The sequence below is a fragment of the Takifugu rubripes genome, chromosome 2 (assembly GCF_901000725.2).
Source record: "Takifugu rubripes chromosome 2, fTakRub1.2, whole genome shotgun sequence".
NCBI lineage: Eukaryota > Metazoa > Chordata > Actinopteri > Tetraodontiformes > Tetraodontidae > Takifugu > Takifugu rubripes.
In genome coordinates this window covers 3,533,733-3,559,948 of record NC_042286.1, presented here as the reverse complement: position 1 = coordinate 3,559,948, position 26,216 = coordinate 3,533,733, and the positions used below count along the sequence as shown (strand labels likewise).

Here is a 26,216-nt window from a genome sequence, read left to right as displayed (position 1 = left end):
TCCGGGTGTGTTGGCCGCCGAACCTGCAGCCCCCGGTCCAGACACCAGGGGGCGCCACCCGCCCAGACGCCTTAATACAACACAAAACGCCAACAAGAAGATGAATATGGATTGTGTAGCTAATTATCGCTAGCATGCTAACTGCGCGCCATAATAAAGTAACTTCCGGTAAGCAGTGACTTATAGGTGATATTTGTTAATCACCTTTATTTTCGCTTTAGCTTTGATTCACACACACGCGCGCGCGCTCGATGTGGACGACGTGATGCTAATTAAAGGCTTACTTGCCCTTACTGCAGCCTAACGCCAGGGGCGCTACAGCAGCGAGTAAACAGACTCTTGGCGGAGTATTTTGTGGTCAACGGTGGCTAAAATGGAATTTGGAAGCGTTTTTTACGCCTTGGCGGCGTCCCTGCGCCTGCGTCTGCTGGCGCCGCCTCCCCCGGTGCGCCTGTGCGGCAGCGGCAGCTCTCCCCAGCCCTCACACCGTCGGAGCGGCGTGGTCGGCACAACCAGCTCCGCGCTCGCTCCAGCGCCACTTCCCACTGCGGTTCCACCCCGAGCGGCTCGGCCCACGAACGGGGACGGAGAAATGAGCTCGTCCTTCGCGGTTCGCTCCGCATCAGCGTCGCCCTGAGCGTGTCGCCGCTCCACTTCGCGGACGCGCACACACCCAAACGCCGAAGAGCCGCCCCGGTCTGCAGAAAGCCCCAGCTCGGTGTCGGACCGTCCCACCCGCAGCCCGGACCATGGCGGAGAGAAGCGGCCGGCTGAGCTTCCCCGGGAGCGGCGCTCTCAACAGGCCGGTGCCCATGAACCTGTTCGCCACATGGGAGATAGATGGATCCTCCCCGAACTGCATCCCCAGGTAAGCCGCTGCTGTTCAAACTTCCCCGGTGCAGCAGACAGCAGTGCTGCCCCCCCCCATATGTTCCTCTCAGACCTCTGCCTGGTTCTGATAGGTTCTAAATAAACAAGGGGGGTAAATATTCACTGGGGGGGGGCTTGTGGCTGGTGAGAGCCTGGCCGGAGCCGACCACAGAACCACACCTGGACTCATTCATTCTGGATTAAATGATTCCTTTTGTGATAAATGTGTGATTGTAACCCAGTCCCCCCCCCCCCCCCCCCCCCCCCCCCCCGCACTGACCCATTTCTGCTTTCTGTTTTTATGATTCCAGTTTTTATTGGCTTTTATTGTCATTTGGATGCATGAAAATCATACAATCCCCCCCCCCCCCATCGAATAACTCGCTAAAATACCAGAGGAAGGTAACTTTTGTTTTTAGGATTAATCCTGACTTTGATTGAGTTAAATCATTTGGACATTCGTCATCCTGGCTTGGACACGTCCTCGCTGTCCCGGGAGCCAACACACACACGGACTTCCTGTTTATGTGCGTTCAGACCTTGTTTCCACTGCGAGAAGCTCACTTTACTTTTTTCATCGGTTCTTTTTCTCATTTTCTTGATGAACCTTTCTGTCACGGACGCACCACTAAGGTCCAGATTCATCGGTCACAGGTAGAGGGGGCGGGGCTTATCGCCAGCAGCTGTTAGCGTGGAGCCACCCTCTAAAATTGGACGTATCCGCGCCTCCTCTTGGTGTTTGAAGTGGGCACCGGCCCTCGGATGTGGAGCGAAGTGGGCCAATCTGTGAGACAGAGCCAGGATTGAACGGGGCCCTCCAGAGGTAGCTGGACCCAGTAGGCCGTCACATTTTGGCCCGTTGGAGGCGATAATGCTGAGACGTCGCTTTGAGCAGCGAGGAGACACTTGCTCTTTTGTCCTCGCGCTGCCCGCGATGCTCACGCCGCCGGAATTTCTAGTAGGATGAACGAGAAGCACTTAAAGCCTCTTTGTTTTATGATGTCCTTCTTGTTCTTTGTCCCGCACGGTACCAGCGCTGGACAAATGTTAACGCTGCATCTGTAACTCGGCTAACATTGGCAGCTCGGCGTGGGCGGGATAGCATGCTAACAATTCAAACATCCATGGCGAAGGTTCCCTCGTCCCAGCGATTACGCTGCCAGTTATGGCGCCCCAGCAGGAGGAATTTCCTGGGAATATTGTGACACAAAACGCATCCCGTTCTGTTCAACTGCTGCAGGGCCACGATCAGGATGCTAACTTTACAAATTAATCAATAACGTGTTAAGTTGGCGCCTGCCGGTTTTGAAATGTCTTATATAAGGTGCTCAACTTCCTCCATCTTGCTGAGGCAGCATGTCCTGTGCAGGGCTGCAAAGGGCAGCCTTCTCACACACACACACACACACACACACACACACACGCGCGCGTGCGCGAGATGCTTTGCTGCTGCAGCCTGATCACTTTTGACTCCAGCCAACTTCTCTCTGGCCTGGCTCCTGCGCTCGGCTGTTATTTCCCCTCGCATAATTCTAAAGCGCCTGCGTTGATCATGCCACCGTCTTTAGGTCTGACCTATAGAACATTGTCGTTGCGGCCCGTACAGGTCTCCGTGAAACCCGACACACTGGAACGACAGGCAGAAAACGTTTGCAGTTTGTTTCGCTGCTGTACGTGAGCAGAAAAGAACCGGCTGCTGTTTAAAACCACTGCCTAAAGCAAAGTGATAAAGCCTAAATGTAAACAATAACTTAATGTAAACGCCGCCCCTGAACGCTGCGCTGATGCTCCTTTAGGATGCTAGCGACAGATCTGGATCAGGACCGTGTTTCCAGGTCACTTTTGTGCTCCGAGACGATGTCAGCTGGTGCTAAAGCGACCTTGGTCCCTCCGCTCATCTCTGTAAATGTTCATCTGGGGTCACCATGTCCTCTTCATAAATAGCATAAATAGTCTAAATACACCCAGGCGGGGACGGCGAGCAGACGAGACGCAGCCGTTTGAACCCAGCGTGATAAGAAGGGCTTACCGGTGAGGTTCCAGAGAGCGAGCTTTTATTCATCAGCAGAAATGGCTGTTTAATGCAATAATCCCAGAATGCTTTTCAGTTTCAGGTCACGCTCAGAGCGGCGGACCCCTCCTTCAGGTTAATGCGCGGTAATCACCTTTACGACCGCCAGCTAATGCATAATATATGACAGAACTATGGGTTTAGTCACATTTACAGACACTTTAGCGTCTTCAAGGAGGACGGTTTAGCATTTCCTGCTGTGATGAACTCACTCTGGCCAGTGTTGGCAGCACCAGGCTAGAGGCTACGAGGCTACGCTGGCGTCAGCAGCTGAGACGGCCTCCAAACTGTTCAACTCATTCTAATGTGACAAATCCCAGTTCAATTCATGCTACTAGCCTCAGTGATGGGGCAGCATCCAATGTAGCACACACAAAACCGTACACAGCGGCCTTAGCAAGCAGCCAAAGCAAGCTAGCAGCAGCAATCGGCCTCTTAAGTCAACAGAGTAAAGAATAAAGTTGTCCATGACCTTTAAAATAAAGCGAGCTATGACGACGGCCACCTCGCCCATTAAGCTAAACCCATTAATCCCATTTCTGCTCACAGCCGCGTTGCGTGCCAGAATGTCATTATCCCAAATGGTCGTTCCTTTGATGGCGGCAGACATCCTCATTCCAAAAGTTGCTTAAAAACGATTAAAATAGCCCAGCGATGGCACAAGCGCGTCACAACCGCTCGCGGATTCCGCTATTTACTTTTTAATGGCAGGTAATAATGGGAAAATGGGGTTAGCACGCTGGAAAAGGCAGAGGGGGATTTGTCGGAACTTTGCGGCAGATGTTGATGAGATTATGCGGCAGCTTAGCCTGTCGGAGGGAGGAAAAGTGGCGTTTCTGGAGCCCTGGGCGCCGCCTGCCTCCAGGTCTGCCCTCACCCTTCGCCCAAACTTTGATGTCCCGGAAATTCAGCCACGCCGGCGTTCCTCCTGGGAGATCTGCTCCGTTCAGTTTGGACTTTCTGCCGCGTCTCGGCGTCCGGGAGGGTTCCTCCTCATCATCATTCCCGGCCACCGTTCCGGCCCGTGGAATTCCGTGATTTCCTCGGCCGTGGCCGGGGCGGCTCTGTTTCTGAGCCGCACTTCCAGGGAACTCCTCGTCACGCATTAGTCACCGTTTCCCGTAGCAACAGTGTTTGTGTTCCTCTGCACTTGGTGCGGACCGGCCAGAAAGGGCCCGGGGGGATCTCTCCTGCGAGACTCCAGAGCCCAAATGTAGGTCAGGCTGTCAGGGAGGAGAACCGCTGGCTGAGTCATGTGACCTGGCCGCCGCTCGGGCTGAGAGAAGCTGCCACGGGCCCTGGATGAGATGGAAGCTAGCGACGATGCTAACCGTTAGCCAGACAAGAAGGCTGACCTTCCTGACCCGCAGGGGCTTCTGGGAAACCTCTCGGCCTCACCTGTAGCGCAGCAGCCCGGGCTCTGACCTCGCGACCTCAGACCTTTGCGCGTCCTTCTCCTGCAGATGTTTTGGGGTCGCTGCAGCTCAGCTGGTGAAAACAGAAACAGGCGAACAACCGGCAGCGCTCTGACCCAATTTGTGCTGCTTTATTTTTAGTCCAGAACGCGCCTCATCCTAACGGAGCGCCGGCCTTTTAAAAATTGATTGTTCTCAGGCGTGCCGGATGCAGACGTCAGGCCCAGACGATCAGTGTGAGATTTAGGGCAGATGTCAGACGATGAAACATTGAATCTAAGAAACGGTACCTTTAAAAGTCCGACATTTCTCCTAAATCCCACATCCATCATCCGCGAAGGCTTCATTCATATTTAAAAGGCCGGCGCTCTGTTCGTTTGCTCAATTGTTGCCAGAAAAGTCTGTTAATTATCTAAATTCCAGACGTGTTTGCTTAGTTTTTTTTGGGGTTTCCGTTTTTATTTGGCTGCTCGTGTGGCGTCTGTGGGCCTTCACAATAAAAGCATCCGGGTAACCTCCCAGGACTCTCACAAACGGAGCTTTGAGTCTTCCATTTAGTCGCTGCCTTCAGTTACTATGACAGCGGCTTGTTGTTGCCGGTGTTCCCGTTGAATCATGGGTAATATCACCACTGCGATGGCAGAGGTGCTGAAGCTTTGATGAAGCTTTGATGAAGCTTTGATGGGCACCTCGGCCAGAGGAGGCGGCGGTGCCACGGCGTCTTTGTCCCGGCGCTTTAATAAAAGATCAGCAGTCAATTATTGAGCTGTTGAAGCGGCGGTGGCGGCGCCGCAGGCCGGGGGCGTGGTGGGAACACCTCCTTTACCTTCTTTTGTCGCTCACTTCCGTCCGTCAGTCGTGGCGTTTCCAGACGCGCTCTGAAGTTGCTGCTGAGGGAAAAGTGTCTTAGTTAATTTAGTTAATTATTAAGACTTGGTGGTGTTTTTGTTGATTCCTGCTTGTCACTTTGCTCTTTTTCTGGCTTTTGTTTGTCCTTTGATGTCTGAGCTTTGATCTTTGGGGCCGCGTCTGCTCCCTTTCTGATTATTCTCATTAGCATCCCGCTGCTCGCTCATTAAAATTCACAAACCCGTGAGACTCCTCGAGCGTTCGCCGCCAGTGGAGACTTCCTGTTTCTATCCCGATGGCAGGAAGCTCGTCCGGCTGGGTCCGAGCGCTCACGCGTGTCCGAACGTCTCCCGGTCCGTCGGCCGTCACGCGGATTAATGATCAACTGACACAGATTGGGAGGGCAAACAGACGTGTGACGGCGCTCAGACTTTGCCTCCAGTGGCTTGTTTATTATTGATGAAGGAGCTGCTCCAGTCAGGAATTCTGGGAATGGCTAGAACAAATATTCAGCACATTTCTGGAATCACGGAATCAGAGTTGTGTAGTCGGAACCAGTTAAATTAGCTTTAGAGTTTCTACAGATGTTCTGTTGGTTATTTTCCTACTTTAGTTAGCGCCCTACATCTTTATGCTAAGCCAATTTGCTCCCAGCTGTGAGGCGGGACGAATCTGTTCACCAGAATGGGACTATGCTCATTACCTGTGTGTGTGTGTGGGGGGGGGGGGGGGGGGGGGGGGGGGATTCACACTTTCTATCAAAACTCTGGTCTCGTCTGACAGGTTGTACTTAAAAACCAGCTCGTTATTTTAGGTTTAGTGCATTTTTTAGTGCATTCACACTCACTGTCACACACACACACACACCCACCAGCCTCTGCTCTGTCTCTCCACGGTACCGTATTTGCAGCCATGCGGTGAATCCCAGAGCTGAATATTACATGAGCAGCTGAGTGCTGGAGAGCCCCTCTGGCACATCGGAACAATGGTGTGTGTGTGTGTGTGTGTGTGTGTGTCTTTGCGCACATGTGCATGTGTCTTCTCTCTGATTTGCATATCTTCTTTTCTTGTCGGTCCAATATCAGGATGCTAATGCTGGCTAAAGGCCTTGCTAACCTGGTATGAGGCGCTTTGTCCACCGTCCCTCAGCCCCTCATCTGTCCATCCCACTATAGACCAGCCGCTGACCCCGCTGACCCCTGCTGACCTGCCCAGTGTGTCTCCAGCCACAGCTCGTTCCAGCAGCTGTCTGATGGACAGCCATCCCCACTCCCCCAACACACACACACACACATACACACACACACGCACGTCCAGTGGTGCGTTTTAAATCACTGGAATGTTGTACGTCCATAACACTTGTGTGAGGCGTTTCACTTGCAGCCTTACAGACACACGGCGGGAGTCATCACCTGAACGCAACTTATTCATCTCTGTGACTGTGTGTGAAATCCCAGTCGCCATAGCAACGTCAACCAGGCCTTAACCAGCTTGGCAGGTGCAGGATGTTGAAAGAAGGTGCCGAAGCTGTGAGCATCTCTGTAACCAGTCTGTTAGCCAGTCGTGTCCAAAGACATCAGCAGGGGGCAACACAAGCGGTGAACGGGTTAACCAGCACCTTTGACCTTTTGAGCTGAGACAGCAGAGTCAGCGTGCTAACATCGGTTAGCGATCCACGGCTGGTGAAGAGAACACTGGATCATTAACAGACCCGCTCTAGTTGCATAGCATCAGTTTATGAAGGAGGGATCCGGCAGAACCAGCGTAACCAGGGGCAACCTTACAGGAAGCGGAATTGTTGAATAAAAAATCTTTTAATTTAGCAACATGTTAGATTAAAGAGATGCGGCTCATGTATAATCCACATTGTTAGAGTTAACATGTCTGCATATGGCCATATTTGCAGCTTTAGCATACTGATGTAGCATAGCAGCTCGCTAACCTGGTAAATCCAGAGCAAATTTAACATTTAGGGCAGAATAACAAGACATATCTAAGACGTCATACAAGAATAAGAGCGAGGCAGCAGCGGTGCGGGCGCAGACAGACGGGGTTTATTGAAGAGCGTCGGAGGTCAGCGGAGTCAGGATTCTGCTCCGCTGCAGCACAAAAACATTATTTTCTTTTTGGCTCAGCCTTGAAGTAGGAGCGTGTTCCAGAGGTGGGATTTTCTTTCACAGAAAGAAAAGCTCACGTGTCTTTTCTCCTGATTTGAAGTGATATTTAAGCTTAATATCGAGTGCATGTTTTTAATCTGATGGGTCCAGCTAACGCTGAAACATCCATCAAGCTCATCCGATGAAAGCGTTGAATTAGCTTCTCTTTTGATACCTGATACATTATTTTTTTGGGGCTTAAGTGCATGTGTGTGTGCACATGTGCGTGTGTGTGTTTGGATGTGATCTGATGCAGAAGAGCAGGAAGTGAGATCTTATATCGCTGAGGGACTCCAGCTTTCTCTCACTGCAGAGCTCTCCCTCCACGCTAGCCTTCACACAGCCGTGCTAATTTCCAGCAGTTGTCGCGCTAACCCTACACATTACGTGGTAAATATTCATGCTCCCAGTGTGTTCACACTGTAGTTAGGAGCGTATTTGCAAGGCTGCCACTCCTGTTTCCATGCTTACTTTACAGTGAATGCTAATATCAGAAAAACATGCAGTCCGTGTATTGGAGCGGCGCTCGCGGCTAATGTCTTGATTACTAGTGCCGTTCAGGTATTTTTCATGGCCTGTTCCCTGGACCTGTCGACTCACACGTTGGGCACTCAAATTTCGTAGGTTAATGAAAATATTTGACTAATCCCGATGTGACTTAGCGTTGGCAGGCCGTGCGTTTCAGCATGGAGGTGATTCTCTGCTACTGTTCCAACAGTGCAGCTAGCTCAGCGCTCCACCGCCATTGTTGCTGACCAGGCTTCAGGCAGCAGCTGTTAACTGAAACCTCACTGCTGCGTCGTCGGTGGTAAAGTTGCTGTTGCCTGAGCCAAGTCAGCCGTGAGTGTTCTGTTATGTAGCGACACATTAACGTGTGAAGCGCTAAGTCCGAGTCAAAGTGTCTTTATTTCCCTCCATGGAGAGAAATCTAAGAAATAAGAATAAAAAAATAAAAAGCATTCCACCGTCTCGCTTGTGCCAACTTAAATTGTCAATGTGAACCACCAGATACAGGTAGGGGTTCACCTGATCAATGTTACGCCCATATATGGTCACGGAAGCTGCGGTCCTGATTGACTTGGGGTCCACCAGCGTCTCCACTGTTACCTGTGTTAATCTGCAATCGATGAGGGTCTCACAGTCCACAAACATGTCCAGTCTGGGTCTGTGGACGCTTCACTTCCTGTCTCACCGTTTTGACAAGAACTCAAAAGGGTTCAGATCCAACAAGGAGGATAACCGGCCGGATACAAGCGTTGGTTAACCCGACAGTTGCGTCTTTCTGTTTGAGCGACAATCCCACATGAATTTCTGCGAAACCAAATTTGCCAGATTCCTTCGCTCCACCTCTGCCCGGGCAGGGATGGACGGAGCGGTGGGCTTGGAACCGATGGAAACAGGGGAGAACACAAAAGAATGCTGCGGATTGTCCGAGTGGGAGCAGCCCGGAGACAATGCCAGCCTTCACGGCTCGCTTCCATTGTGCCAGGGATGGGGGGGGGGGTCTTTTAGATTGGGTCTGGTTTGGGGAGGAAAAGTTCTTCTTTTACTGCTGGGGTGCTGCTTCCCGTCTTAGATTAGCTAGCACACGTCCACGGTCAGCTAACGATGCTAAAGTTCTCGTCCTGTTTTGAAGTGGAGTGACATCGAAACCGTCATTGTGCGATTGCTCTGGGATCATGCTAACAGTTACAATGTTGGCGCCTTCCTCGGAACACCTTCATTGAGTTTATTTTGCTCGTGATCAACTGGGAAACGGCTCTGATCATCACCTGTTTGGGAGGTCAATAGTCAAAGTTTCTGGAATCCAAACCATCTCCCAAATTGAATGAGCTCCTTACCAGAAAGGCAAATGTGGGCCTTCAGGAGCAGCTTGGGGGAGGTAAAGATCCAACGGAAAAGGCTGTTATTATGAAACTCACTGCTTTCCAGTTGGTCCTGGTCCCGCTCAGGGTTTCTTCCTGTTAAAAAAAATAAAATAAAAAAAGTGGCTAACGGTGTTGAATAGCCATTCCTCCCATTCAGAGCTGTGTTGTCATGCCACGATAGTGTAAGAATGATGTCATCCTGGCCGACCACGGCGTCAATAGCGTTAGATCCGCCAGGGAAAAGGCGGGAGGCTACCAACCGGCTGCTGGACGTCCACCTCCAGGCTGAGAGCAGTTAGCCTGTTGTGGAAGAAAGAAAAGCTTTTCTTTTCCATTGGAGGAGGAAGTGTCTGGAACACACCGTGACAGGCTTGTTAAGAGCACGGACCCCCGTGGCTGCCCTGACACCCCCCCCCCCACCCTCAGGCTCCCTATTATTCTCCTCTGCTGGCACAAACCCATCTGCAAATGAAAGAGGATTTAGCTCAGCCCCCCCCCACCCCAGCGTGGGAATTTACAAACGCTTCCACGATCAACGGTTGATTTTCTGTAGTTTTATTGAGCAAATGACAATAATCTTTATTTAGCCTGGGGCAGCTCTCAGAGATGACCTTTGAAGCACTGCTTTCCACTTTGAATGTGAATCTGCCACCTTTTGGAAGGGAGCGCGCGTCTGCTCGTATTCCACCAAAGGTGACCTCACCTGTGCGTGCGTGTGTCCGTCCGTCTGTCCGCAGGCTGTGCAGCCTGACGCTGAAGAAGCTGGTCGTGCTGAGGGAGCTGGATAAGGAGCTGATCTCGGTGGTCATTGCTGTGAAGATCCAGGTAGATTCCAGGTGTTATCAAAATGCTGGAACATTTGAGCTGCAGACTCCCGAACCCCCCCTTCTTCCCATTTGCCCTCCCCAGGGCTCCAAGCGGATTCTGAGGTCCCATGAGATTGTGCTGCCCCCCAGTGGAAGTGTGGAGACGGACCTGGCGCTCACCTTCTCGCTGCAGGTACGCTGACGCCAGCGCGGCTCCTTTGGGTGGGAGAGTCATCAGCAAGTCAGGTTCTTGTGTGGGAGGACTTAAATGAGGCCGGTTGCCACGGTAACACCTCTGGAGAGGCAGAGATTTTTGTGTTTTACATGCACTCTCCTCCCCAGTATCCTCATTTCCTGAAGAGAGAAGGGAACAAGCTGCAGATCATGCTGCAGAGGCGCAAGCGCTACAAGAACCGGACCATCCTGGGCTACAAGACCCTCGCCGTGGGCTCCATCGACATGGCCGAGGTACGACCACACCTGACACCCCGTGGTCGCCTCTTCAGAACCTTGTGCACCTCTCTGCTTCCAGCAGAACTTTCATTATGATCTCAACAGGCCCATTTGGTTCTAATGTGATTAACAAACAGTCTTCAGACAGGGATGATGGCGGCGAGCTCCCCGGGGGCTCCTAAAGCTCAGCGGAGCTTATTAAGGTCAAAACCAGGAAGTTAAAAACACGCTGGTCCCTGAGAGATGGGGCGGACCGTCCTGTGTGTGTGTGTGTGTTCATAGAAATGGTGAGCAGTGAGGACCAGCGTGGACTGGACTGAACGGTCCGTAGTTCAGTAGGAAAATCCCGCCTTGTCCTGGATCGGTGCCGGCCTGTCCACAGACAGGGACGGCGAGCTCCGCTGGGATGCTGAAGCATCCGTGACACAGTAGTAGAGTTTCTGAGCTGGTTCCTCTGACCCGCTCAGGTGATGCAGCACCCAACGGAGGGCGGCCAGGTCCTGGCGCTCTGCAGCAGCCACAAAGAGCTGCTGGGGAAGGTGGCGGAGATCTGGATCTTCTCGCTGTCCAGCCAGCCCATCGACCACGAGGAGGCGGCGCTGCAGGGAGGACAGAAGATCAAATGTTCGGGTAGGGGACGCGCCGCAGCCGCAGGCCCGTCCAGGGCGCCGCGCACACACCGACCTCTGACCTCTGATTCTCCACAGACACCTACTCTGAGGAAGAGTACGAGAGCTTCTCCTCGGAGCAGGAGGCCAGCGACGACGCCCTGCAGGCACAGGTGGGCGGGCGGGTGGGTGGGCCCTGACCTTTGACCCCTAACTGATTTTAAATGTCTTTAGGATCTGGAGGATGACGAGTACGACGTGAGGAAACCAAAGAAGCAGAGGAGGTCGATCGTGAGGACGCCTTCCATCACCAGAGTAAGAGCCCGAGACGCCGACTCCAAATTAGATCCCGCAGATTATCCTGACGCTGCTCCGTCCTGGTCTTTTAGCAGCAGAACTTTAAGCAGCGCGTGGTGGCGCTCCTCAAGCGCTTCCGAGTCTCTGACGAGGTGAGTGTTTCCCGCCTCCAGCCGAGGGTCCGTCTGCCTTCGAGCCACTCAGGACACGCTCGCGTGTGTAGGTCTTGGACTCGGAGCAGGACCCCGCAGAGCCGCCCCTAGAGGTAGAGGAGGAGGACCTGGACCTGGACAGCGTGGAGTTCGAGAACCCCAGCGACAGCGGGCCAGAGCTGGACGATGACGACAGCGTCCTCAGCACGCCCAAGCCCAAGCTCAAGTCAGTGGACGCGTTGCACCCCCATTAGCATTAGCAATAGCCGTCTCCTTCACTCTCTCTCTCTCTCTCTCTCTCTCTCTTTCAGGCCGTACTTTGAGGGCGTCTCTCTGTCCAGCTCTCAGACGGAGATCGGCAGCATCCACAGCATCCGAAGTCACAGGGACCCCCCCAGCCCGGTGAGCCTTCCTGGCAAAGCCGAGTAATACAGAGGAAAAATCAGATTCCAGGGATAACGGGAGCACTGGCCGGAGGCTTTGGAGCTCCTCAGGAGAAACCAGCAGCCTCCTCCTGGTCTCACTCCTGGTTTTCTTCTGATTGACAGATTGACCCAGATAAAAGCAAATGTCCGGGGGCCAAATTTCCCGATGATGGAATGTCTGAAAACGTCTCTTTTGTGAGTTCTTGATACAAGAATCAACAGCTTCTTTAATATTTGTGGTAAATGGCGACGCTGAAGGCATCTGTGAGCGTGAATCTGCTTCTTCCTCTCTCACTGTCCAACAGGAGCATCCGGAGTCGGTGACTCCGACCACGGAGCTGGAGATGGACAACATGGACACGTTTTTAGAGAGGCTGCCACCGAGCGGCAAGATGACCAAGACCGAGTCCCTGATCATCGCGTCCAACCGGTAGAGGAAACGGCAACCCATGTTTGGTTTTCCCTGACCAGTTATGGATCTCGGAATTCTCCTGCAGGCAGGAACCAAAGTTGGCGGGCAGACGAGGCCGGAGCACCTCTCTGAAGGAGCGTCAGCCCAGCAGGCCGCAGAACGAGAGGGCCAACAGCCTGGACAACGAGCGCTCCCTGGAAACACGCTGCCACCTGCAGGTAGGAGGACAGAACTGCAGGACCCAGACGCTGGAAGAGCAATCAGATCTGGTCAAAAACACATTAAAGGTCCTAAAATCTGTCCTCCAGATCCCGAGGAAGACGGTATACGACCAGCTAAACCACATCCTTGTGTCTGACAACCATCTCCCTGACAGCATTGTGCTCATCAACACGTCGGACTGGCAGGGCCAGGTCAGGAGGTCCCCTCTGCTGCCCCCCTGTGGATGATCTAAGAGGCTTCATCTAAACTCTCTGTGCCCTCTCAGTACCTCTCAGATGTGCTCCAGAACCACCACCTCCCGGTGGTCTGCACCTGCACCACCGCAGACATCCAGGCTGCCTTCAACACCATCGTCTCGCGCATACAGAGATTGTAAGTGGGCCCCCCTCCCCTCCCGCCCCCCCCCCCACAGTCCCCGCCGCTGAAGGCAAAACTCTCCTCTATTCCAGCTGCAACTGCAACTCTCAGACGCCAGTTCCCATCAAGGTGGCGGTGGCCGGAGCGCAGCACTACCTCAGCGCCGTCCTCAGGCTGTTCGTGGACCACCTCTCCCACAAGACCCCCGACTGGCTCGGCTACATGAGGTTCCTCATCATCCCTCTGGGTCGGTGGCGTTTTGTCCCCTTCGCACGTCTCTCTGTGTCCGTGAGCTTGAGGTGTTTCTTTGATCAGGGGCCCATCCTGTCTCCAAGTATCTGGGCACCATCGATCAGCGCTACAACAGCTTGTTCCAGGACACTGCCTGGAGGGACCTGTTTCACAAACCGGAGGCTCCTGTCATTGGTAGGTTCCCCGACCTTTAGTGTTCCGGCACAGCTCCGTTTAAAGGTGGAACTTTGATCTGTGTGTGTGTGTGTGTGTTTGTGTGTGTGTGTGGCTGCAGTTCAGGAGAGCCTGGACGTGGTGTCCAGAGTGACTCAGTACATGTTGGGAGCCAACGGTGCTCATCAGCTCCCCATCGCTGAGGCCATGCTGACCTACAAGCAGAAGAGGTAGGCCCCCTTCGCCGTTCTCGCCACGCTTACGCGCGTCTGATGGCGAGCTTTCAGCTGCTCTTCAAAAGGGGATTAAACTGTGGAATAATCTGACCTCAGATGGAAACATTTTATTAGATTAGTTTCTAATTTTGGCTCTGCAGAGCATAAAACACTTCCTGGAGGTGTAGGATGGCGTCCCAGTGCCTAGCGTTAGCATACTTAGTAGTTTAGTTCACATCAAGTTGCATAAATGTAACCTTAAGTCAAAGTTATCATGGTTTTAACAGTGCTCTCTGTTAGCATTAGCTCAGCTGGGATGTTTTTAATCCCCCTTTTGAATGGAGAAGGAGGCCTAGGGTCGCTGGTGTGTGAATCTTCTCTTCTATGCGCTCGCGTGTGTGTGAATAACACGTTTTGTCCCTCTGTTGTATTTTTTTTTCCTTTTCTTTCTTTGAAGGAAAAAGAGCTTTCATTTTGATTTTGCAGTCAGGTATTGTGGTCGACTGTGTGTCTCTCACGTAGCTTCACCTGCTTTCCTCCCACCTTCATCACTTGGCACTTTAACAGCTTCGATTTTATAAAATCTCACAAAAAAATAGGAGAAAACAGCAGATTATCCAGTTGACTGAAAAACCTCTTTTTAACCAAAAGTAGCTTCTTTTTTACTTTAAAAGCTGAATATTCTAACAGCAAAAGAAGAGTTTTACATGGTTGTTTGGAGACAGAAAATCCGGGATCCTCGAAGAGTGAATGAAACAGTTTCTTTAATAAAGACAATAAGTTTGTTCCCCTTTGAAATGGTGGCAAACACGGGCTGATAAAGTGACCGATGCGCCAGACTCTCTTCTTCTTCTCTGATCTTGGTGCCTGGCGTGCTTCTGATCTCCGTGTCTGTCTGTTGTCCTTCAGCCGTAGACCAATAAGAACCAAATGACATTATTCCACTGCAGAACTAACAACATCATCACATCTGCCTCCACATCATCAGTTGTCCTCAGCCAAGTTCGGATGATTTCATCATCAAATGCAACTTTATTCGCGCACATTCACGAACAGAAACGTGACAAAGATCAAAGAGAAGCTTTGTGGTTCCTCAAGTGTGGATCAAATGTTCTGATGTAATGAGATAATAATAATAAGAGATGAATAGATTGATGATAAGACTGATAAAATGGCACATGAGCTTCTGTTTTGAGTGTAAAATGCCAGCGTTGCTGTTGCGGGAGCTTGAGTTGCGTCTGATCCACGCGCATGTGCGGACTGTCAGGTCTGACCTGGACATCGCAGCAGGCAGACATCCGGCGCCGTGTCTCTGATCCCAGCTCCACCTGTGTCTCCTTCTCTCCCCTCCTCTGCAGCCTCTCTGTTTCCTCCCTGGGGGGGCGATGGCAGCTCTCCTCAAGGCAAGGGCAACAATCTTCCGCTCCGGCTTTGACACGTAGACTCTGTAGATCTAGAAGCGCTCTGGCTATTTTTCTGCTCGCCGTCAGGAAAATAGTTCTCGTAGCGTGTAGCCGTGCACGGCTGCTCACGGGCGCGTGCAGGCCAGAGAGGTTGCGGCTGTAGGTTGGGGCTCTTCCTGTTCTTCTCATCCACCTGTAAATGCCCCACTGGTGGACCCGCCGCCTCCTGAATGCCCCTCTGACTCTCGGTTTTGGTACTTTTGCTCCAGCTTTGCCTTTAGCCTGCATGTCCTAATTTGCTTCTGCAGCTGAATTGCAGGGGCCTGCAGTGGAGTCTGAATCGGTGAAGCATGCTGGGGTTATCTTCTGTGGTGGACCTCCAGATGGAAAATAGGAAATGCACTCTGTTACTAACCGTAGCTGCAGTTAGCAGTAGCTAGTGCCTTTGATCCCTTTGATCTTTTGAGGATTTCCTCCCCTCCCCTTCTGAACTTTGTCTGAAACTCTCCGCAGCCCCGATGAAGACTCCTGTCAGAAGTTCATCCCTTTCATCGGGGTAAGGAGCTCCTCTCATTTCAGGTTTAAAGGGGCTCCATGAGCAATAATCCATCTTTGGAATCTGTTTCTAATCCCACAGGTGGTGAAAGTCGGCATCTTGGAGCAAACATCTGCCACGTCAGGCAAGCTCATCAAATTAGAAACAATGCTAACGTGAAGCGGCGTGTCGGACGCATTAGCTCCAGCTCGTGTGTTCTGAGATGTGAAAAAATGTTGTCTCTCTTCCACAGGAGACTCGGACGACGCCACGCCGCTCAGCGCCTCGCTGCTCTCCTCCACGCCCCCTCAAGTCTCACCCGCGCTCAAAGAAGCCTCGCCCACGCCGCCTTCCTCACCCTCCGTCAACACAAGCTTCTGTGTTTACAGGTAATTACTGTATTAAACCTGGATGCCGGTGTGTGCGTGTGTGTCAGTTTCTCCATCAAACCGGCTCTGTCTCCTTCAGCAGTTCTGCGGGTCAGTCAGAACTGATGGGGCTCCAAGTGGACTACTGGGTGGCTCCAACGGAGAGGAAGAAGGACGTTGAGAAGCGCGACTCTTCGTCCAAAAACACCCTGAAGTGCAATTTCCGCTCGCTGCAGGTCAGCCGGCTGCCACTAGGGGGCGCAGAGCTGAGCGCCCAGCCCAGCATGTCCATGACGGTGGTGACCAAGGAGAAGAACAAGAAGGGTAAAGTATCATTGGTGTGAGACAGCCGGGGCTTTATTTACTGCAGGTTTGACAGTTTTGACCTTGGAAGGGTGAATCCCTGGTTGACCCGGAGCACGTGTGTCTCCCGTTTGTCCTCCGCCAGTCATGTTCCTGCCAAAAAAGAGCAAAGACAAGGAGGTGGAGTCCAAGAGCCAGGTGATCGAGGGCATCAGCCGCCTCATCTGCACTGCCAAACAACAGCAGACCATGCTGAGAGGTACGCCACAGCCCCCGAATCCTGAAAGGTGTCGCTGACCGGTGGAGTTTCACCGTGTTTCCTGCTCCGCAGTAACTATCGACGGCGTGGAGTGGAACGACGTCAAGTTTTTCCAGCTGGCGGCGCAGTGGTCCTCCCACGTCAAGCACTTCCCCATCGGGATCTTCGGTCACACCAAAGGTCCTTATTAGCTCATTAGCAGCAGCGACGGGACTGAAACCCCGGGGACGGCGCCCCCTGTCTTCAGTGTTTAACCCCCTCCCCGCACACTTGTTTGGTTTCTGCTTTTATGTGTTATTTAATCTGTTGTGTGTTTCTGTTTTCTATTTAAGTGAAACCCCTTCGTGGCGGATGCCAGGAGAATATTTCTGTATTCAGCTTTTTAAAAGGATCTCGCTCGAGTTTTTTAGACTTTTAAAAAATAATAACCATAAATTACTTTAACAGATATTCGAGTGCCCAGATTTCACCTTGTATTCTTTTTTTTTTAACCGGGTGATGCACAACATATAGAACATATTAAAAACACACTAAAGCAGCTGCGGACGAGACGCCGCCACACTTCTTGTCACACCAACCAAGAGTCCAGCGTCCACTAAACTGTGCAGATGTGATTCTCAACCTCCATTACACAACCAGGTGGTTGTTTACCTTCACCCCCACGACCTCTGACCTTTAAGGTTTAGTCAAATTTAGATGTGCAATTAAAGGTGCAGGTGATGAAGACCACAGCACAAAATGAACACTTTGGTAGCAGGATTACATGTACTAACAATACTGTTTTGAAATGACAATATATATTATGTATTGCGTATATATAATATATATTGTTCCTGTGCTGAATGTTAGCTCAGACTATCAATGTATCATTTAAATGCCTGACCACATGTAGCTTGGCATGAATGAGGGAAACGGTTAGCCTGACAATAGTAACAAAATTCACTCTAATTCTATTGAAAACTCAAGTTCCCACAAGAAACACACCTCAAACTGAAGACTCTTTGAACTCAACACAATTTATTAGAATCGTACCAGCTAGGTTAGCTGTTTCCACGCTTGTTTGTGCTAAGCTACGCTAATTAGCTGCTAGCTGTAGCACAGTAGCTGTCACGCTAGTGAGTGTAACAACATTTATGTGTGTAACATGAGGAAAAATGCTTTTGTCTCCGCTGTGTCAGGTAATTGGAAAGCTAATATCGTTTTATGGAAAGACCTCTGGACCCTCAAAGCTGAGACACTCCGCATCGTTTGCTAAAGCTAAAGCTAACGTTAGTTTTGCCGCCAGAAATCAGCCGACCCGTTACCTGTGTGGTATTATAGAATATTTTGTTACGTAGAGGCGAATGTACTAAATGTACTTTAATGTAAAGCACTTTTAAATGTTTGTCGATGTTCGTGTTTCAGACGGATTCTGCGGGTTTGTGGTTTACGGCGGCACAAGAATCGGCGTTAATAAAAGTAGTTTTTTAATGCAAATCAAACCAAGAACCAGCAGCTTCTCTGCGCTGCTGGTTCCTCAAGGCTCCTCAAGGTTTAGCTGAAATCGGTCTCCAACAACACTTGACGTCCGTCGGATGTTCCCGAACCTTCTGTTGACTGTTAACATGGACGCATTTCGCATTATTCTCCACTGGCGGTTTTTATGTAAAAGATCTTGACAAGTGCCTAATTTGCTGAATCACTTTGTCCTTCGCTAACGTGGCGCGGAAAGGAGTAAAAAATAAACACAAACAGCACAAAATTTAAAGGCTTTCGTGTTGGATTAGAAGAATGGCCCCTGTTTTGTTGAGCTTGCATTTGTTTCAGTTGCTGAACAATTTTTTTTTTTAAATTCGGTTTTCTTCAAATTCGATTTTCTTGTCAGAGAGAAAGGCCTGTTGAAGCAGAATGTTCCCCAAATACTTCCACCATAATAAACTACTACACACACTATAACCGACTCTTCTGATGTGTGAAAACCAAAGATTTGAGCGACTGAAGGCAACATCATGCAATAAAGTACTTCCTTAAATGTTTGAGTTCTTTCCTAAATACGGCGGTGCAGTATAACCCGTCTTTTTATCCAGTATCAAAATAGCTTTTCTTATATACGAATTACTGAGATGCAAAGTACGAGCACGCGTAATTGTTACATAAAACGACGCACAAAGTTGACGAAAGCCCAATATCCGTTTATTCCTTTGCAATAAAAAAAAAGTAGTTCTTTACTTTACAGTAACCTGGCGCGTCGCTCATATTTGTATTAAGAAAAAATCCTTTTAAAACTACTATTCCCTGCCTCCAGTACCGGGGGTAGCGGGTAAAGGTCAGCGGGTCCCGGCCGGTGATGCTGCGTGACAGACAGGGGGAGGAAGAGAGATCCTCCGCCGGAGCAGGAAACCGCTGCTGGGATACCGACGAGACGGAGGAGCTACACGACAACAACGCCGACGTTAGCGGGCGGTTCAGCAGCATGTAGACCCCCGAGGAGCCTGCGCAGCGTTTACCGAGGAACAAGAGCAAATGTGGAGGGAGCTGTGGTGAAAAACGACAGCGGGGCGGCTTTTTTGGGGGGGGGTTTCTGCACGCTAAACATGAAGGAGCCGAATGGCTGCGGTATGCGCTCCTCAGTGGGCTTTCTGTCCCGCAGAGAGCTCACTGGGGAGCCGCTCATCAAGGAGGACTTCCAAAGGCGACGGCTGGCGGGCTGCACCAGCCTGTACAAGAAAGACATGCTCGGGCACTTCGGCTGCGTCAACGCCATTGAGTTCTCCAACAACGGCGGGGAATGGCTGGTGTCTGGTGAGCTGACAAACCCTGCCCGCTCCTGGGCGACACTGTTCGAGCGTGTTAGCATGCTAGCGCTAACTAGCCTGGCAGTCCGCTGAAAGCCTGCCGGGCTAGCTAAGTTAGCCTAGCATCGCCCACTAGCCAGCGAGCTAACGTCAAACCAAACAGCAAGCAGCGCAAGACATTAGCCTGGGGTCAGTCGCCGTGTCAGCCCATAAATTCTTCACTTCGGCCGCTGAATAGAACTTTTAAATACACCTTTGAGGGCGTAAACGCGGCTACGTGTTGATATCGCCGTATTTATGCTGGATTGGGCTGGAAAACCCTAATCTGGCCTAGTGTACAAGCCCTGTCCCTCCATGTTTGAGCTACTGAGAATGTGAACTTTGCATCAGTTAACTTTATAAACACGAGAAAAAAGTACGTTCACGCTCCCTTTTGCAGATATTCGTTATTATTTGCACGCTAATTCTTCCAGTCTGCTGCATAAAAGTCACTAAAGTCAGCTGGACCTAACATTCACTCATTTAACATTTCACTTCAAGTCCTCAAGAAACTGCCTTAATCTCCCCACCTGATGTGGATTCTTGATTTATTTGGCATCACAGTTAAAATATCTTGGATTAGAAGAAGGGCATTAGTGTTGCTAATTAGAACTGGCCGAATCATTTGGTAAAGTCTGATGTTTGAGACTGGACCCGACACAGAAGATGATTCGGTGCACGTCCGTGGTGTCTGCAGGGGGAGACGATCGCCGCGTGCTCCTGTGGCAAATGGAAAAAGCCATCCACGGGCGGTCCAAGCCGGTGAAGCTGAAGGGAGAGCACCGCTCCAACATCTTCTGCCTGGCCTTTGACAGCAGCAACACCAAGGTCTTCTCCGGGGGTGAGTTCCAGACACTCTCACAAAAACGATGGTGGGAAACGTGCATGGAAATAAACCCGGGTGCAGCAGCTCCGATCCACATTCTGCCTTCTTTGTTCCTCAGGAAACGACGAGCAGGTGATCCTTCACGACGTGGAGAGGTGGGTAAAACTGCACGTGCGCTCGTCTCCTCCCCAACGCCACCGCTAACGCCTGCTTTGTTGTTCCCTGCGCAGAGGAGAAACTCTGAACGTGTTCCTGCACATCGACGCCGTCTACAGTTTGTCTGTCAACCCGGTCAACGACAACGTCTTCGCCAGCTCTTCCGACGACGGCCGCGTTCTCATCTGGGACACCCGCGGCCCCCCGAACGCCGGTGAGAGACGGACGCCTCCTTTAGCATCCGTGGACGTCTCTGCACCCGCCCAACATCGTGTCTGAACACCATCCCATTGTTTTTAATGTCCCGCAGAGCCGTTTTGTTTGGCCATCTACCCTTCGGCCTTCCACAGTGTGATGTTTAACCCCGTGGAGCCCAGGCTGATCGCCACGGCCAACTCCAAGGAGGGAGTGGGATTATGGGACATCCGCAAACCTCGCAGGTCAGACTTTAGCTTCTCCGTGGCTGTCAGCCAATTCCCAGATGTTTCCCTCAGCAGAATCGCTCCAGAAGGTTTCAGCAGGTGTCGGTGCGGCTTCTGACCAGCAGGTGGAGCTGTGGGCCCGCAGTCACACCACTTCTCGGCCTTTCATTCAAATGTTTGCGCCACTAAAATGATTCCGAGTGTCTTTTTATAGAGGTTGGGCTGCATTCTGCTTGACGAGGACCCAGTTTTCAGTAAATCCTCCTCTGCGTCTGCAGGACGGGAACGGTTCCCTTCACTTTCCACCTAAAACAGCCCTTTTTAATCAAGGGGGATTGAATTATGGAATTGCTTCATTGAATTCATCCCCGGCTCCACATTTACTGTGTCCTCTCCCTTCCTCTCAGCTCCCTGCTGCGTTACGGAGGAAGCATGTCGCTGCAGAGCGCCATGAGCGTGCGCTTCAACAGCGCCGGCACCCAGCTGCTGGCGCTGCGGCGCCGCCTGCCGCCCGTCCTGTACGAGCTGCACTCGCGCCTGCCGAGCTTCCAGTTCGACAACCAGGGCTACTTCAACTCCTGCACCATGAAGAGCTGCTGCTTCGCTGGAGACAGGGACCAGGTCAGTCGCTCCGGATCGTTTTTCCGGTGCTGGAGGAGCGCCAGGAGCCGCCGGACCTCCCGCTGCTCCTCCTCAGACATGACATCAGCGTGCAGCCATGTTTATTATGCTAGCATGATCCTCGGAGGCTTGAGAAATGAGCCGCCGCGCAGGGGAAGGAGGCAGTTTATAGAATCCTTGTCCCAGTGGGCCAGACTGGGCTCAGCCCAGAAGAGGGGCAGGAGAGGTCTTAGGGGTGGGGGGGGGGCAAAGAGTACATGGAGAGAGCTGCCGTTTCAGGTTCTACTGTCTTCTCCAGGACTCGACGGTCCGTCGGCATTCCCGAACGTCTCTGAATTTATCCGCCGTCTTCTGAAAACTGGCTGGAAAACAAACAAACGGCGCCATTCTCACAACAGTAGTAAACGGAACCAGACGTGCGTCTGCGCGTCGGTCCGCCGGCGTTGTGGAATTTGGACAGACAGCGTCGTGTTCTGCTGTCCTGACCGTGTCTGCCTCCCAACCCAGCTTCCTAAGTGGAACCATGTGTGAGCGGAGCGGCGGGTCGGGCGGCGTTTGAGCCGCCAAACGCCGCGATAAGATCGGCTTCCACGCTCTGGAGCCCCCCCGAGTTCCTCTGTCCCGTGCTCAGATGGAACCTTTTGTCACTCCGAACCGGGCCCTTTTCAAACATCTGTGTTTCCCCCTGCAGTACATCTTGTCTGGGTCCGACGACTTCAACCTTTACATGTGGAAAATCCCTAAAGACCCGGAAGCAGGTGAGTGGTGCAGCGAAGGCAACACCGTGCAATAAAGTCTTTAAACGTTGAACTACTAACGATGTTACTGTTCCGACCCGAAGGGGGCCCCGGCCGCGTGGTGAACGGTGCCTTCATGGTCCTGAAGGGTCATCGCTCCATCGTGAACCAGGTCCGCTTCAACCCCCACAGCTACATGATCTGCTCCTCCGGCGTGGAGAAAGTGATTAAGGTGAGCGGGAGCAGGAAAAGGGGCCGTTGTCCCCCCCAGCAGAGATGCAGCTCCAGCTGTTTGTGCAGATGTTGGCTGTAGAATGACCGCGTCTCCGTCTGTGTGCAGCTGTGGAGCCCCTACAGGCAGCCCGACAGCCTGGGCGACCTGGAGGGCCTGGTGGAGGAGAAGTCCCGCAGCCTGTACACCCACGAGGAGTACATCAGCCTGGTGCTGAACAGCGGCAGCGGCCTGTCCCACGACTACGTCAGCCAGTCCATCCAGGAGGACCCCCGCATGATGGCGTTCTTTGACTCGCTGGTGCGTCGAGAGATCGAGGGCTGGAGCTCGGACTCCGACAGCGACCTGAGCGAGGCCATCATGCAGCTGCACGCCCGCGGGCGCCGCGCGGCCCGGGGGACGGTGGCGACCGCCGCCGCCGCCGCCGCGCCGGGTTCTAGTCAGCAAAGCGACTCCGACAACTCGTCGTCCTCGTCTCTGGCTGGGGCCGATGTCTCCGGAGGGGAAGCGGCGGCAGAGGAGGGGGCGGGGCCAACGAGACGGGGCCGCCGTCAGAGGCATCACTCGGGCTTCCTGGACAACGACGACTCGGACTCCAGCGAGTTCTGGCTCGACCCGATGCCCCGGCCTCGATCCCCGAGCCCGAGAGACAACTCCACCCTGTCCAGCCCCACCACCTCGCCCTCGCTCCCTGCGGGCGCCTCCAGCTCCTCCACGTCCACCTCCAGCTCCAGCAGCGACGACGAGGAGCGGCGCAGCGAAGTCAGGCGGCGCAACGTGATGAGGAGGCGCTGCATGCACGTGCTGTCCAGAGCGGGGGAGCGACCCGAGTCCGTGCAGGCGCTGTTTTCAGCCGTGGACTCCTGCAGCTACCCGTCGATATCCGTGGACGATTTGTCCACGTCGTCCTCAGATGAGGAACGAGACTCTCTCAGAATCAAACCCGGCAGCGGCAGAGACGACAACACGTGTCTCAGCCCGTCTCAGTTTGTGTGTCTGAGCCCAGAAATGTCCCCCGAGAGTCAGCAGAACCAGGACGGAGGCGGCGGGACCGAGCGGGACAGAACTCCAGAAAAGGAACCGGCCCTGGACGGCTCCGAGGGCGAGGAGGCCTGCAGCGGCTCGGGATCACCCCGGAGCGACGCCCAGAACCGGCACGGCCGCGGGGTGAACGGACAGCACCGGACTGAGACGCCGTGCGTGGGTGAGAGCCTCGCCGCGTCCTCTGACACCGAGGGGGAGACGGCCGTCACGCTGGAGGACACGAGGCCGCAGAGGGACAAAGGCCTGGTTCAGAAACGGACTCGCGTGGGTTCAGAGGAGGAAGAGCCGAGCTCAGAGAAGAAGCTCAAAGCCTGATCTGTCCTGGAGCTGTGTTCATTTAGAAAGAAGGTTTTTATAGGTTGTTTGTTTATGAAACTTTTCTGTTCTGACCCGACCGTTTGGACGAGGCCCCTGAAGGTGACACTAAAAACGTCCACGTTGGCTCGCGTTGTGGACGCCGTTGGCATTTGGACCGCAGTTATTCCCTTTGTTTTCCCACCAAGCTCCACAGGAACGTTTTCAACCAGAAAAACAGCAACAAAGGAGGACAAAAAAGCTTTGCAGTCGTTTAATTTCTGCCGTTTGAGTCCGATTCGGGCTCCTTTTCTCCGAACGGGGATTCCCGGCTGCTCCGGGCTCACCTGAGCAACGGAACCCTTGGCTCGTTCCCACCCTGTTGGTGTCGTTACCGCCCGATGCTCCTTCCTTTTTGGTTTATGTGATTAAAGAATCAAGTGTTCTCCAGTTCTTCCAGCTTAATCTCTCTCTTCATTCCAGCCCGGCATCAATCAAATGGTCTCCGAATGAATGAATCCGGTCTTGACGATGGTCCGAGGACCTGAAACGCTGTTCCAGCCCGTTTCTAAGAACCTTTCCGCTCCTTCATCTTCTGTCTGTGGCCGACACTCGTCTACAGGAAGTCCACGTCCCTAATCTGACCGCCGCGTTTCCCCCGAGACACTTTCAGATATAAAGAGGCCGTGTTTGTTTACCATTTGGCCACGTGCCCACTGGGCTGCAAACCTCTATTCTTTCCAGGCTGCACACAGGGCTGCTCATTCGGGGGGGGGGGGCGGCATTCATTACACTCTGCTCATCCTGATGTTAATAAAGACAATATCCCACTAAAAGCCACGTTTACTTTCTGGCCCATCCTCAGACAGGTGTTTGTCCTTAGAATGTGGACTTCCTGTTTGTCCCCTGGCCCCCCAGTCTCTGGTCCTTTTGCTCCCCGATGATGTTTTTGGCTCGAGCGTCTTGATCCACAAACCCAAACACGTGTAAAATTCAGTCCGATTTTCATGGCTGCTGCGAGTGCCGTACACGGCGCAGCTGCTCGGGAATTCTCCCAACGCGACCGGAATTATTTGGGAACGTGCCAGAACATAGACGGCGCCAAACGCGGTCGCTCCTCAAATTGAGTTTCCTCTCAATTGGTGTGAATGTCGATTGGCTGAAGGACAAAGTGAAGGTGGTGTTCGGTCGATTGACTTCAGTTTTCACGATCTGAAATTCTCTTTTTAAAAAAATCAAGAATCTTTTATTTGGAAATCCTCTCTAGCCCTGAACTCTTTTACTCAGAAACCTCATTCGTTGGTCTGATTTGAGGTCACAGATATCTTATTGTTTTCTCAATTTTGGAATACTTGAATGAGTGTTTCTTCAAATTTGGAACGTGGGGGTCAAAGATCAACAGTTTCGGAGGTCAAAAGGCCAAAGTCCGAGTTCTCTTACATTCCTTCAGCACAATATGCTGCAATAAACAACCACTTTAAAAAAAAAAAAAAAAATCAACTGTAGATCTTAATGATCCTAAGGTCAGAGGTCAAACCAGATCATGTGCATTTAGGATGATAAAATTCCGACAGCACGTCCTGCACAGGAGCTGCGTCCTCTGATCAGGGACCAGGCAGACAGTTGGCAGCCTGGTCCCACTGTGTGACATCAGATTCCCAAACATTTCCCCTTGGAAGTTTGTCCTTATATGGAAGTGTGTTCTACTTTCTTCTGACTGACGGGGCTATCCCATGTCAGCATCTGTACTGCTCTGATATCTGTGTGTGTGTGTGTGTGTGTGTGTGTGTGAGAGAGAGAGAGAGAGACGGGGAGAAGAAGTATGGGAGTCCGTTTACCTTACAAGGCTGACAGATCTGACCTTTTGCCTCACTCGTTTAAAGTGGCTGCGCTTGACTCACCTTTCTTTGCTGAATAACTTAAGTTTGTTTGTTTACAGCCACCAGCACGCAGTAGAGGACAAAATATATGAAAGAAAATACTACTACAACACTGAAAATACTCTGATCCCAATAAAACATGTCTTACTATACTAATAACAGCATGACATTTTAAGATTCTGAAATCAATGCTGATCTTTAAGTGAGGCTGTTGCAGTTAGTGCCTATACATACATAGATACACACACACACACACACAGATATATACATGAATATACACACTCATATATATATATATATATACACATACACGTATATATGAATGCTAATTGATGATGCAATATACATGTGTGATGTCTATGGAAGAGTTCAGGAATAGAACCAAAAAAAAAAGAAAAGTGTGAAACATATTAAAAGTGCAACATTTACGTTAAAAAGGTAGCAAAAATAGAAAAGGTCCATGAGGTACCTCAAAATTGTCCTTGAGTAAAACCTTTCAAATCTCAGCCGTTTTCCAACGAAACCTCGAAATTCTTAGAGTTCTTAAAATTCTAAAAGAGAAGTAACGCGTTACACGTGTTTTACTAGAGTACATCCTCAAGGATCCTCACAGTCAAGCTGTCGTTGATTTGGATCAACCTAGTCGCAGTCAAAGCTAGACGGACAGCGGAACCAGCCAATCAGCGTCGAGAAGGCGGGTCATGTGTGCCCGACCACGTCCAATCAGAGCCTAGTGTGGGTC

At 51.8% G+C, this 26,216-nt stretch overlaps 2 protein-coding genes across 7 annotated transcripts; both read left to right on the top strand.

Annotated features, from left to right (window-relative positions):
• The first annotated feature begins 218 nt into the window (after window positions 1–218).
• On the top strand, window positions 219–18,381 carry pacs2 (phosphofurin acidic cluster sorting protein 2). Of its 6 annotated transcripts, none has more exons than XM_029829515.1 (26): window positions 219–868; window positions 9,967–10,054; window positions 10,139–10,228; window positions 10,378–10,503; window positions 10,956–11,118; window positions 11,196–11,269; window positions 11,331–11,411; window positions 11,489–11,545; window positions 11,617–11,771; window positions 11,857–11,947; window positions 12,094–12,165; window positions 12,276–12,400; window positions 12,468–12,600; window positions 12,691–12,795; window positions 12,870–12,976; window positions 13,054–13,208; window positions 13,277–13,387; window positions 13,488–13,596; window positions 14,039–14,071; window positions 14,940–14,984; window positions 15,498–15,540; window positions 15,622–15,664; window positions 15,773–15,908; window positions 15,988–16,211; window positions 16,336–16,449; window positions 16,522–18,381. In XM_029829515.1, exons 1-26 carry the CDS (start codon window positions 750–752, stop codon window positions 16,638–16,640), a joined length of 2,718 nt encoding a protein of 905 aa, XP_029685375.1. In that variant the 5' UTR covers window positions 219–749; the 3' UTR covers window positions 16,641–18,381. The 6 variants fall into 6 exon arrangements, with proteins under 6 accessions (XP_029685375.1, XP_029685369.1, XP_029685363.1 ...); XM_029829509.1 differs by having other exon boundaries at window positions 224–868; window positions 11,486–11,545; window positions 15,991–16,211; XM_029829503.1 differs by having other exon boundaries at window positions 226–868; window positions 11,486–11,545.
• Window positions 18,382–18,724: 343 nt separating this feature from the next.
• dcaf5 (ddb1 and cul4 associated factor 5) lies at window positions 18,725–24,430 on the top strand. Its single transcript, XM_003962365.3, has 9 exons — window positions 18,725–19,230; window positions 19,960–20,103; window positions 20,207–20,243; window positions 20,319–20,458; window positions 20,555–20,684; window positions 21,074–21,287; window positions 21,979–22,045; window positions 22,129–22,256; window positions 22,365–24,430. The coding sequence occupies exons 1-9, from the start codon at window positions 19,023–19,025 to the stop codon at window positions 23,613–23,615; spliced, it is 2,319 nt and encodes a 772-aa protein (XP_003962414.2). The 5' UTR covers window positions 18,725–19,022; the 3' UTR covers window positions 23,616–24,430.
• Window positions 24,431–26,216: the final 1,786 nt, after the last annotated feature.